This window comes from Lepidochelys kempii, chromosome 1 (genome assembly GCF_965140285.1).
Source record: "Lepidochelys kempii isolate rLepKem1 chromosome 1, rLepKem1.hap1, whole genome shotgun sequence".
NCBI classification, from domain to species: Eukaryota; Metazoa; Chordata; order Testudines; family Cheloniidae; genus Lepidochelys; species Lepidochelys kempii.
In genome coordinates, this window is record NC_136380.1 from 302537358 (window position 1) to 302551216 (window position 13859).

General features: G+C 40.7%; 1 protein-coding gene across 5 annotated transcripts in view; it reads right to left on the bottom strand.

Moving 5' to 3' along the window:
• DOCK4 (dedicator of cytokinesis 4) overlaps positions 1-13859 on the bottom strand; it is a 426144-nt gene that overhangs the window by 146564 nt on the left and 265721 nt on the right. For all 5 annotated transcript variants that reach the window (XR_012156797.2, XM_073328106.2, XM_073328104.2 and 2 more), the window contains exons 14-15: positions 3115-3239; positions 446-608 (exon numbers count right to left, since the gene is read on the bottom strand). Coding sequence is in view for 4 of the 5 variants with exons in the window: in XM_073328106.2 (XP_073184207.1) it covers positions 446-608; positions 3115-3239 (288 nt within the window). In the remaining variant the exon portion in view is untranslated. The remainder of the gene's footprint in view (positions 1-445; positions 609-3114; positions 3240-13859) is intronic.

A 13859-nucleotide genomic window follows, 5' to 3' on the forward strand; every position in this document is an offset into this window, starting at 1 on the left:
TTTTTTTATTATTAATGTTATATAAAAACCAGAAAGTCAGAAAATGTCTACCTCCAATAACAACATTATCATGGCTACACTACAGGTATATGCAATACTTTCTGTTACTGGGTTAGACTGCAACATGTGTAAATGAACAAATATCATTATGCAATTGGCCAAGTTAATTCTGGGATTGGATTTTGCATTTCCTGAATTTGTGTTCAAATTTGCACCCTTCATGTTGCATTTTTCCATTTAATAAAATGAGGTCAGTTTCTCAAGGTATTACATTTTTTTCCTATTTCACCAAAGCAGACTGCAAAACCTGAAAAGCTCTGTCATGAAGCTTTATAGGTAAAGAATATTTACCCCATGTCTCTCTGCTGTTTAGACATTATGAAATTCAATACCCTTAATGCAACTGTAACACAAAGCAATACAATAAATCGTGAACAACACTTACTAGAACAATGCCGAAATTCAAAGCGGATGTGTGCTCCCCTGAATTTATCCACAGGAATAGGAAGTTTCAGCAGCTCAGCCCATCTGGGACTGTTGTTGTGATAAAGCACAAAGGAATGGAACTTGCTAGCTGGCGGCTCTCCAGAGCCAAAGGAGATAAAATCCTAATGAAGAAAACAACTGGGTTAAAGGTTTAAAGATGGATTAACTATAAACTGACGTGAGAACAGCCCTGAAATTGGTGTTCTCCAGGCTCCACGATCTTCAGGATAATCTAAAATAAACTTGTTCTCTCTTGTAATACTGTGTCCCTGCATTCATGGGGAATGTAATTGTGTATTCCCTGAAGGTGGTTAGCACAGACTTTGGATTGCCTTGTGGTCTATGGATTCCTCTCTGTAGGGTAGCAGGAGGGCAGGCTGATTTCTATTGTTCCAGTCTCTGTGCTGGCTGCACGCTTCCTATGGGTAATATAAATTACCATCAGTAAGCTGGAACACACTCTTCATCCTTTGCACCCATGACCCTATCACTTTTTTACATGTAATATGGGCCATTTGTTTTGGAAGTTTCTTCACTTTGAAATTTCAGGTTATCTATCATTACATATAGGACATAAGTGGTGCTTACTAGCATGCTAAGGGCAAGAGCTGGCCATCAAATCTGGAGAAGGGAAGGAATATTTGCCCCATTCTTGTGTGATATGATGGTGGTGATTTTGGATTTCCTCTAGAGCAGCTAGCAGGTACCATAGCTCTGGGCTCTGCAAATGTCTGAGCTTCACCTAGTGTTATTACATGAGGATGAGGTTTAGCCTTATTCATTTTGTCCCAACTTTGCAACTGGCAAGAGTCCATTCTGATTTGGTGCATTAGCAGGGTCACATCTCACCACACCCTGACCGTAGCTGGAAGTGGGTGGGAGGATATGCACTGATGTGGCATCAGTGTGTAAATGGGAGCCAGATTTAATACTGTACAAAGATTTAGCACATTCCATGTGTGGCCTCTCATTCTCCTCTCAGGTGAGAGACCATTTAGGGGACTTCAGTCTGTTTGGTCAAACATTAAAGTGACTCAACACATGTAGACCTAACAGGTTATGATTTAAATGGAACAGGAAAAAACAGGAAGGATAATGATTGGGAGTCTTGATTGATAATAAGAAAAGGAGTACTTGTGGCACCTTAGAGACGAACCAATTTATTTGAGCATGAGCTTTCGTGAGCTACAGCTCACTTCATCGGATGCATACCGTGGAAACTGCAGCAGACATTATCTACACACAGATAATGTCTGCTGCAGTTTCCACGGTATGCATCCGATGAAGTGAGCTGTAGCTCACGAAAGCTCATGCTCAAATAAATTGGTTCGTCTCTAAGGTGCCACAAGTACTCCTTTTCTTTTTGCGAATACAGACTAACACGGCTGTTACTCTGAAACTTGATTGATAATGAAAGTGCTCAATAAAAGCTGCAAGCTGAGGCATAGCCATCTCTGCCTTGTGTCTTAATCCAAGTCCTACTGGGAGCAATAAAGACACCATCAGACTGCATTTTGTATTCATCACAAAAAAAAGATAATTTTCAAAGAAATGTACCTGGAATTGTAAGTGAAAATATTGGGAAGTCAAGGACACTTGTGTGCCTATGAACGTTTTAGACAGGTAGTACTTAAGGTTCCATTTGAGTAAAGAACTTAGGCAAATGCTCAACTTTAAGCATATAAGCATTTCCACTTAACATTGTGCTCTGCTGGATCTGTGCCTATGCTTCAAATTCAGGAAAGTATTTAAGCACATGCTTCATTATAAGAATGTGCATAAGGCATATTGACTTAAATGGGAATTAAGCATGCACTTTAAATACATGCTTAAATACTTTCCTGAAGAGGGATACTTTCCCGTATTTGCACTTTGGAATGTAAAATCCATTATATGCTTTTAAGAGATTGTAGAAATAAGTGGGTGGGTCTGGGAATGGCCCATTTATTTAAATTGGCAAGTCTATTTTCAATAGAATTAAGTGCACTAACTATGCTCTTAAACTAATGGGTTAATTTCCACATAGTAATAACGATTAATTAATTAAAATTACTTCATTTGCTAATCTTTGTTGCGTTTTCTCTAAACATCAAATAACTGAAGGATATATTTGAATGTGAACATATTTATCAGAGGTTTTCATTTTTATTTTTAAAAACCTTCCTCAATATTAAAGTATTGCAACATTAAAAGTTAGTGACCACAAAAATATCCAGAAAACCTATGACCAAATAAACAACAACAAAAATGGAAGACCGTGTGAGTGGTTTGCAAAAATGTATTAGCTATCACTGATTGACTAAACTACAGTAGTTGGGGTAGCAAATAGCTTATTCTAAGGGAAAGAATTCAAATTTAATTTATATCTCATAGTACAAGTGAAAATATTTGCTCTGAGGCCAGTTATCACAAATCTTTACCTAATATGCAGTTTAGCAATATGGCCTGTTAATAGGACATTCAGGTAAAGGTTAATATGACAAATCATAATATCTGCCAGGAAATAAAAAAGGATTTTGAGAAAAAACTATAGTTAATAGTTTAAATTAACAATATTTGCTCAGCATCAACACTAAACACAAGCCTTCACTCTCTTTTTGTTCTTCACGGTTAGTGTCAAAGTAGTACCTTTAAAATTTGGCCACAACTGTCTACAATGTGCATCATCACTTCCACGTTTCTGGCCACACTTTTTCCTCCTTTTTCAAATTCTCCTCTTTCTATAGTGATGTACAAATCATTCCTCATTTCGCCTACAGAAAGAAAACATAAAACCCAAAAGTATAAGGGGCAATGCAAACCACATAAATGCAACCTGAATTCTGTGGGAAGGAAGTAGAGAAGCAAATTCCATATGAGAATGCTAAATCACTTTTAAGTGTATGTTTCAAAGTAAAAGCCAGTCTGGTTTTGGCTCTCTCTAGGGACGGGATTAATTAGAGCTGTTTAGGAGCAAATGGACAGAACTCCCAGTGAAACTATGTCAACAATTAGGGACCACAACCGTGACTTTAGGAGCTTCCTCTTCAGGTCTCACCTCTAGGTTTGGTAGAAGTCAAATTGAGGCTACACCCCTATAGCAAGCGGAGTCCAAACTGTAGAATAAAGTTAGATATGTTCCATAATTTAAATATTGCCCCTTAAATAGTACAGTAAATTGTCTATCAGGGTTTAGTGAACATCAAGCACAATACTTTTGTGGGTCAGTTTATTTAAAGTTTACTCTAATCTGGCCAGTTCACCACAACTGGTAGATCATCCAAAAAGAGGTTGTTCTATAAGAAAAATAAGAGCTCTCACTGTGCCGACATGAAACATACGGATCCTAAAGGACAGAGATAATACATGAAGACCTGAAAGATGTACAGCATTGACTGTAAGGTAACTTGCTAGATACAGCATCACGTAGCTACCTCCAGCAAAACCAGATTTGCAGATGAAGGTTACACAAAGGAATTAGGAGATGGCTATACCTTCATTCAGAAAGGGAAAGCAACGGAGGAAAACAGAATTTATGGCATTGGTTTTGCCATTAAAAACAGTTTCCTGAAATCAGTGAAAGAGTTACCTGTGGGCAAAAATGAACACTTAATGACTCTATGAATTCCCTTAGAAATTCATGCTTTGTGATTCTTATCAGTGCTTATGTTCCAACCATAAAAAATACAGAAGAACTAAAAGAACAGTTCTATTCTGATTTGGAGGACACAATCAAATCTACTCCCAGTGAAGACAAACTCATACCTTAGGGAGACTTTACTTCCAGAGCTGCAAAAGACAGTGCAGACTCCAACTAGTCTAATAAAGAACTATGGTATTAGAAAAATCATCAACAACAGTCTTCTCCTTCTCAGGAAGTGTGCTGAACATGAGCTTGTTATTATCAACACAATCTTTAGGAAAGCTGACAAATATAAAACTTCATGGATGCATCTGAGATCAAAGCTCTAGCACCTGATTGACATTATACAGCAAAGAGACATTAGGGACATCAAGATGAGCAAACAGTTGGACTGATCACAGGATGACCAGAGCCATTTTCATTTTACATGTGGTATTTCACTCATGAAACAGTGCCAAACAGATCAAACTAAAATTGAACATAGCAAACTTGAAACATCCATTTCATCAGGGAAAACTGAGAGGAAAAAATTTGATAGCATTACATCACCCAAAAACACATTCAAAGTGGTATATACTGAAATCAGCCATCCTCCAAGCAACAGAAGAAACTCTAGGCAAAAATCAAAGATGACACCAGGATTGCTTGGATGAAAATTATGATAAAAACAAAAATCTAAAGGAAAAGAGAGATGCATTTATGGCTTGAAAAAACAATAAAGAATCAACATCAAAACAAAGATAAATTCAAGTGCCTGCAAGCCAAGGCTCAAAAACAGCTTTGTGTTCTACAGGATAACTGGTGGGAAAAGAAAGCAGAAGAAATACAGCATTATGCCAATAGTAACAACACAAAGTTGTTTTATAGCTCCCTGAAGGCCATTTATGGCCCATTGAAATCAGGTCCAGCTCCACTAAAAAGAGTTCAGATGGATCTATCTTAATCAAGGACAAGACAGGCAACTCCGAAAGATGTGCCACTTTACTGAGTTACTGAACCTTCCCTCTACTGTCAACTCACAGGTGCCAGAGGAACTAATGCAGCACCTCAAACATGAAGAAATTGTGAAGTTACCTCCTGCTGAAGAAGTGCAAAAAGCTGTGAACAAATGAAGACAGGTAAATCACCAGGGAAAGACAGAACAGCAGGTGAAATCATTAAACTTGAAGGCCTCCTAACTGTCAGCTATCTATATGAAATTATTAAGGATATTCGGGAAATTGAGAAAATTCCGCAAGGTTTCAAAAGATGCAAGCATAGTTATACCATACAAAAATAAAGGCAATGAATCTGATTGTGGCAACTATCAGGTTATCTTCCTTGCTATCAGGGCTCTACTATCAGGGCTTCCCTGATATCAAGGCTCTTTCTTGGCTCTACTGTTACCAGCAATGTAGATCTGGATGCTGAGCTCACTAGCAGAATCAGCAAAGCAGTCAGGAACTTTGGTCTTTTCCAAGACAGAATCTGGAACAGTAACAAATTGTCAACTAATATGAAAATCCATATTTATGAGACATGCATCTTATGCACTCTTCTATGTAGCTCAGAAACATGGACGACTTATTCCAAACATACCAAAAGACTAAATAGTTTTCATATCAGATGCTTGTGAAAAATTCTTCAAATAAGATAGCAAGACAGGGTGACAAATGTAGAAGTGTTGGTATGTCATTCATGGGAATGTTGATTAGTAAGAAAAGACTCAGGTGGCTTGGACACATCAAGCAAATGCCAGATTACAGGATCCTGAAGATTGCGAACTTCAGAGTACAGAGTACAGCTGTACTATGAAGTTCACAAAGAGTCTAGAAAGAGAGGTAGAGTGCTGCACAGATTTCAGGATGCTTGCAAAGATGATTTAGTATCCTTTGGAATCTCTGTGGATGACTGGGAAAGGAGTGCAGAACGCAGCTCTGGTTGGTGGAGTCACCTTGTAGATGGAGCAAGGCATTGTGAGGAGGACTGGATCATGCTTTGTGATGACCAGCATCAGAGGAGGAAAGAATCTGCTGCTTGGATTCAGAGCATTGCTAGTGTGTGGGTGTGCCCTACCTATGGGACTGTCCCTGATGCATCAGACTCAGCAGTCAAAACTCATCAGCGCGTACACCATGCTCTGTAAAGATAGAGTGTGTCATTCTTCTTCTGTCAGCAGGGTGGTAAGATCCTTGCTTGTATTTTGCTCAATTGGCTTGTTGAAACAGTATCAGAGAAATTTCTATCAGAGACCCAATGTGAATTTAGATCAGGTCCAAGCACCACAGGTATGATTTTTTTTGAGAGAGAGACTGATTCAGGAAAATTGCATTCAACAAAACATGGAACTGTATGCTGTCTTCATTAAGCTAAAAAAAGCATTCAACACTGTCAGCACAAATGGTCTCTGGAAAATTCTAGAGATATTTGACTGTCCTACCAAATTTATTAATATCCTTTGTTAATTCCACAAAGACATAACTGATCAAGTATTCTCAAATGATGGTCTCACAAAACCATTCCCCATATCTAAACAGTTTGCACTCCCCATCAGCCTGGGGAAAAAAATGAACTCTTCCAAGCAGCCCCTTCAGCCACGACCACTGAGTCAAATATCTCCACTGATGGTACAAAACTATAAAATGGCTTGGCAGTACCATCTAAAGTGATAGTTCTCTGGATCAAGAAATGTCAAACAGAAAGCCAAGCTTTCAGAAGACCTTGGCACGAGATACTCAACCGGCATACCATCAGTCTTAACAAAATTGATGCTCTACAATGCAGCAGTGACATGGGTGTGAAACTTGGGAGAGTTTACGACACAAACATCAAGCAACTTGAAAAATTTCACATGCATTGTCTTTGCTGAAGGTTTGCTGGCAAGACAAAGTGTCAAACATTCGCATCTTTGGAAGAGCTAAACAATAAGCACTGAGGCAGTGATTTACTGAAGTTCAGCTTCAATGGACAGTATGAGGGGGTCCCCATGGTGCACCCTGCACCAACCTGGAGTATCCCTCTCACACTGTGATGCTGTGTCAAGCCATAAACGCTGGCAGGCACTGAACTTACTCAGACATCCACGGACAGGGGGACACACAACTGAGTTACATGAATGATCTCTCAGCCACTCATGAATCATCAATAGAGAGGCTCCAGCCAATTCCCCCCAACTCCCCAGCTTTGCACCCGAGAGCTGTACTGTCTTACACTGGTCAGAAGGCTGGCTAGTGTAAGTTCATTACCCAGTCTTCCCCTCCCTCGATGTGGAGAGGGCACATACTAGGCTTGGTAAACTGAGCTGAGATTTCCCAAATCCTTCAACCAAAATACACTGTTTTATATATTAACTACAGAAAGATAGTTAATAAATAGAAAGGTTTTAAGTGATAATAAGTAGCAAGCGTAGAGATCAAAAGTTGATTACTTAAGAAATAAAAGTAAATTCTCAGTTTGAGTTCTACAAATGAAATAGGATTTGAAACAAGCAGTGTCTCACCCTGGCAGATGGTCCAGATAGGTCACAGATCTTTAATACACAGGCTGGAACTGCCTTCCAGCCCAGGACCACCCTCAGCCAGTTCAAGGTCTTTGTCCTCCAGATGTTTCTTCCAAGTGTTGAGTTGCGGAGGGGCGGGGAGAGGCCAAGTGATTATATCACTTCCCTTCTCTTTTATAGCTTTTGACTTGGGAACCAGGCAGCCCCGTTGACTACATGTTCTCTCTGAGAAGTCTTCTAGGATGGCCGTTGAGAGAGTGGAATCCTTTTAATTGGCCATTAGAGCATCTGGCTACTCCATAGTTGTACCTGAAAGGCTGGTTGTGGGTGTTCCCAACCTCACAATATATTTCAGTAATACACACATAACAAAACTTCCTAACTTCACATACAAGAATAGTACATACAATCCAATGGCTCAAGACTTTTAAAATGATACCTCACAAGGCATACTTTGTACAAAAGATATCATTACATGACAGTGGTGAATATGGGGGTTCCAGGGTGTGACTGAGTGTCACAGACAGGTCATGTTATCATAATGGGTGATGACAGACTCCCAAAAAAGTCCTCTATGGTGAGCTGCAACTCAGAAAGAGCAGGAAGGGTGATCATTCTAAATACTTCAAAGATACCATTAAGTTGTATGTCAACTCGTGTGGTATAAATAATGGATATCGGGGGGGCGGGATAGCTCAGTGGTTTGAGCCTTGGCCTGCTAAACCCAGGGTTGTGAGTTCAATCCTTGAGGGGGCCATTTGGGGATTGGTCCTGCTTTGAGCAGGGGTTGGACTAGATGACCTCCTGAGGTCCCTTCCAACCCTGATATTCTATGATTCTATGATAACTTCAAAGACACAGCCAAGGACAACCTGAATGGAGAGCAACTATGCATAAAGGTTGTAAATACAAAAAAGGCAGATGCAAAAAGCTGACCGAAAATAGGGCCAAGAGTCATGCAAAGTCTTCAGTGGGAGCCTACACATTCCTATATGACATCTGTTCATGACCTTGCTGTACACAGATGGGGCTATACGACAAAGCCATATGTATGTACTTTTAAAAAAATCATCAAGGATGCCCATAGGTGTTCTTTTTATTGCAGAGTCATAAAAATTCAAATAAATATTTTGTAAATAATGACTATGATGATACATCATTACAATAGTTCATCTTAAGATTCAATCAACTTAAACTTTGCAGGATAGCATCATATTATGTCACTTTTCCTTGCATACATTTTACTTCATGCGACTAACGATTTTCAAGTAGCAGAAATGCTGACACTGTGATAGGAGTGAGTGTTTTTACATTAGTCATCTGATACATGTGAGATTGTTAATAAAATCATCCCACCAAAACATAATCCAAACTATGGCCCGATGAACAAAGGTACAGACTTTTTTTTTTTTTTGCTGCACAACCAATTTCCTTTTAGCCCTTCAGGACTATGCCATAACAAAGATGAAGATGGGGGTCTAAATTATGTTATTCAAGTGGCAAGCAAACCAGGAATATAACATCTTGCTATTTCTGGATTTTACAGAAACTTTGTCTACTTTAAAAAAAGTTTATAATAAAATTTTCTAGAAATAACACAGGATGCTAACTAACAGAAATGTGTGACATGTGGGGTCCTTGTGTGGGACACGTTTACTCAAGTATTGGTTCTAGTCTCTCACTTTGAAGAGCTTTAAATTCAGAGAAATACTTAAAAATTCATCTTTTTTTAATTAAAAAGATGATTTGAGAGAGAAATAATTTTGGCATAGAAGTGGGAGCTATGTATACATCTCCTTCAAAGATAAACTTGAATTCTAGGTGCATCTGCTGTAAATTCAGCAGTTCCACTTCATAAGGAGTTGTGCATATTTTGTATGTTGTCTCCATAAAAACACATACCACCAAGTTCCAGAAATGTTAGGTCCTAATGAATCTGTAACTCAACTGAAATCACAGAATTCCTCCTGATTCTATTTTTTTAAACTGTGCAGAAGTTTGATGCAAAACAAGATAGCAATTCTGGCATGCTGAAAAGCTTTACAAACTTTTGTAAAGCTTTCAGTGCCATGGTCCAAGTTTCAGTTTTTTAACAAAATGCCAAACCAACTCTTTTTTTGTTGCCCACGGAGCTCTAATTGCAGGGAAGAAGGGACAAAAGAGGAGGATGTGCCCTTCATAACATCAACGTGCTATCAGCTGAATGAGCCACAGCAGACTTTACTGGGGCAGAGGGATGTATAATTTAGACAATACGCTTCCTGATCTAAATTCACTCCAGAAACTCTCCTTGTTTTTGACATCTCAGATAAACCAAGTCATCTGGGTTGCCTTACTGGAGAAAACATGGAATTTTTTCAGTATTATCCAATGGTAATTAAAACAATGAAGAGCATACATCTCTCTCATGCTATGGGAGGAACAATGTGGCTTTATAGGGTAAAAGATGGGTAAAAACCAAGGGAAAATGACTGAGTCAGGAGGATGAATCATATAGAATGGATGCTATACTTAAATACCCATATAAAGCAAATATACACTCAATGTCAGGCAGATAAAACAACAAGCTGCTCTTCACAAGGCCAATATCAAATATGAAGCACTATAATGCAACACCTTTGATGCTGTTATTGCATCATAGCCCATTTTATTTCTATTAAATATTTATTTCTATTAGATGATACAGTTCAACAAAACACATATACATGCTGTAGACATAACAGTACTGGGATGCTACAGTACTTGAAGCCAAGCTCTCAAGAAATCTTTAGCATTTTCTATATGTCTATGTATTATACACAAAAAAATAGGTTAAAAGAATGTTAAAGTTGTAAAGTAAAGCACTCCTAAATTAGTAAATGTTAGAATTAAGGTAATGTGTGCAATCTTAATTTGAAATGAGCAGAACAGGTAATCATCAAGTGATCCATCCCCTGTCGCCCATTCCCAGCTTCTGGCAAACAGACGCCATTGATGGACCTATCCTCCATTAATTTATCTAGTTCTTCTTTGAACCCTGCTACAGTCTTGGCCTTCACAACATCTTCTGGCAAAGAATTCCACAAGTTGATTGTGAGTTGTGTGAAGAAATAGCTAAATACATTTTTAAAACCAAAACAAAACCTAAACACTAAAAAAATAGTTATCTACCTTTCTGTAACTGTTGTTCTTCAAGATGTGTTACTCATGCCCATTCCATTCTATTTCTAGCTGTGTGCAAACCCACGTGCACAGTCGGAGATTTTTACTTCAGTGATATCCATAGGGTCAGCTATAGCGCCCCCTTGAGTGCCATGCTCATGTGCATATTAGGTGCTGCCGACCATACGCCCTCTCAGTTCCTTCTTGCCCACAACTTTAACAGAGAAGAGGGCGGGTAATGGAATGGACATGAGCAACACATCTTGAAGAACAGTTACCTATCTTTTTGTAAGTGTTTTCTTCTTCGAGTGCTTGCTCATGTCAATTCCATTCCAGGTGACTCACAAGCGGTATCCTTGGAGGTGGGGTCGGAGTTCACAGTCTAGCGACTTGCAGTACTGCTCTACTGAAGCTAGCATTCTCCCGGGCCTGCTGGGTAAGTGCATAAAGGGATGTAAATGTGTGGATGGATGACCAGGTGGCTGCCCTATAGAGGTCCTGTATAAACACCTGGGTAGGAAAGCTGCCGAAAAGGCTTGTGCTCTGGTTGAATGGGAGGTTACAATTGCCGAAGGGGGCACCTTTGCTGATCATAGCAGCAGTGAATGCAGGCAGTGATCCAAGAAGAAATTCTTTGAGCAGACACCAGATGACCATTCATCCTGTTGGCCACCGCGACAAACAATTGCGTCGACTTGCAGAATGGCTCGGTCTATTCAATGTAGAAGACTAGTGCCCTTCCTGACATATAGGGGATGCAATCAATGCTCCTCCTGCGACTAATGCAGCATTGGAAAAAAGACAGGCAAGTAAATGTCCTGGCCCATATGAAACTGCGAAACCACTATGGGCAGGAAAGCCAGATGGAAGACCATATAGGGCGGTTCCGAGGCAAGCACCCTAATCTCAAAGACTTGGCGGGCAGATGATATTGCAACTAGGAATGCAACCTTCCAGGAAAGGAGAAGGAGAAAGCAGGAAGCCAGAGGCTCAAAGTGGGGTCCTGTGAGCCATGACAGAACAAGATTCAGGTCCCATGGTGGAACGGGGTCCCTAACGTGCGTCTAGAGGTGCTTGAGTCCCTTGTGGAACCTGGCAGTCATGTCCTGGATGAAAACCAACCTACCTTCGAGCGGAGGATGGAAAACCAAAATAGCAGCCAAGCGGACCTCGAAGATGAAAGAGTCACCAACGGGGACAGAGATGCGAAGGGAATCCCCTCCAACATCGATGCAGGATTCCACCACCATTTGAGTGATGGCAGTACGTGTCCGGGACCCTGACCATACGGTTCACACTGTGTCTGTTGGGGATATAGACTGACGCCAGCCACATCTGCAGGGGCCTGAGGTGGAGCCGTGTGTGCCAGACTATGCAAATGCAGGCTGCCATGTGGCCTAACAATCGCAGGCAATTTGAGCGGTGGTGAGAGGGTGGGCTTGCATGCACAAGATCAGATCTGTCATGGCTTGGAACCAAACCTCGGGAGGAAGGCTCTGTCTGAGTAGAGTTGAGGACTGCTTCAATGAACTATATGCATTTTAATGGAATTAAGGTCCATTTTTTTTCTTGTTTATTAACAGCCCCAGTCAGAACAATGGACTGTAAGAACCGCTAATGCTCTTGTGATGCAAAACAAAGCACTCCGACCAACTGTTACAGGTGGTAAGAAGGAACTGAGAGGGTGTAGGATCAGCAGCGCCTAATGTACCAACACATGAGCGCAGTACTCAAGGGGGCGTTACAGCCCAGCCTATGGATACCGCTAAGGTAAAAATATCAGACGACTGTGCACATGGGCGCGCACTCACCTAGAACTAGAATGGAATCGCCATAAGCAAGCACGCGAAGAAGAACTTACAGATCTGAACATTCTCACATGGACTTCCAATGGGAGTTGTGGGGTTACATCTCCATGCAAATCTTTGAAAATACAGAAGTTATGGTACGGCCATATTAAATTAACAGAAGGTGGGGAAACTGCAATAATACTGTCTATGATTCAGCCTTAACTTTCTCATGCATCCTGAGTATTTGCTGCACATACTGTATGGCCATTTGCTTTTTTAAATAAATTTTATTGTATGTGAAAGGCACTGAATTGAAACAACTGGAGAATTAAGTCAGAACTTGTACAGTACAGTGCAGCATAGCAGAGGCAGTGGCAATGCCTGATGCTCCATATGGTCCAGGCTGAGGTTGATGGTGGGATGAAAATTGTTGAAATCATGGTGGAATTCCTCAAGGGCTTCTTTTGCATGGGTCCAGATGATAAAGATGTCATCAATGTAGCGTGAGTAGGGGCATTAGGGGATGAGAGCTGAGGTAGCAGATAGAATACCCCAGGTCGGGGTTCCAGGGGTGTGTCTGTGCGGATTTGTTCTTGTGCTTTTTCAGGGAGTTTCTTGAGCAAATGCTGTAGTTTCTTTCAGTAAGCATAAGAACAAATCAGCGGCACTGCGATGGGTACCCGCATGGCCCCACAGTACGCCAACATTTTTATGGCTGACTAAGAACAACGCTTCCTCAGCTCTCGTCCCCTAATGCCCCTACTCTACTTGCGCTACATTGATGACATCTTCATCATCTGGACCCATGGAAAAGAAGCCCTTGAGGAATTCCACCATGATTTCAACAATTTCCATCCCACCATCAACCTCAGCCTAGACCAGTCCACACAAGAGATCCGCTTCCTGGACACTATGGTGCTAATAAGTGATGGTCACATAAACACCACCCTATACCGGAAACCTACGGACTGCTATTCCTACCTACATGCCTCCAGCTTTCATCCAGACCACACGATCCATTGTCTCCAGCCAAGTTCTACGATACAACCGCATTTGCTCCAACTCCTCAGACAGAGACAAACACCTACAAGATCTCTATCAAGCATTCTTGCAACTACAATAGCCACCTGCTGAGGTGAAGAAACAGATCGACACAGCCAGAAGAGTACCCAGAAGTCACCTACTACAGGACAGGCCCAACAAAGAAAATAACAGAATGCCATTAGCCATCACCTTCAGCCCCCAACTAAAACCTCTCCAACGCATCATCAAGGATCTACAACTTATCCTGAAGGACGACCCACCACTCTCACAGATCTTGGGAGACAGGCCAGTCCCTGCT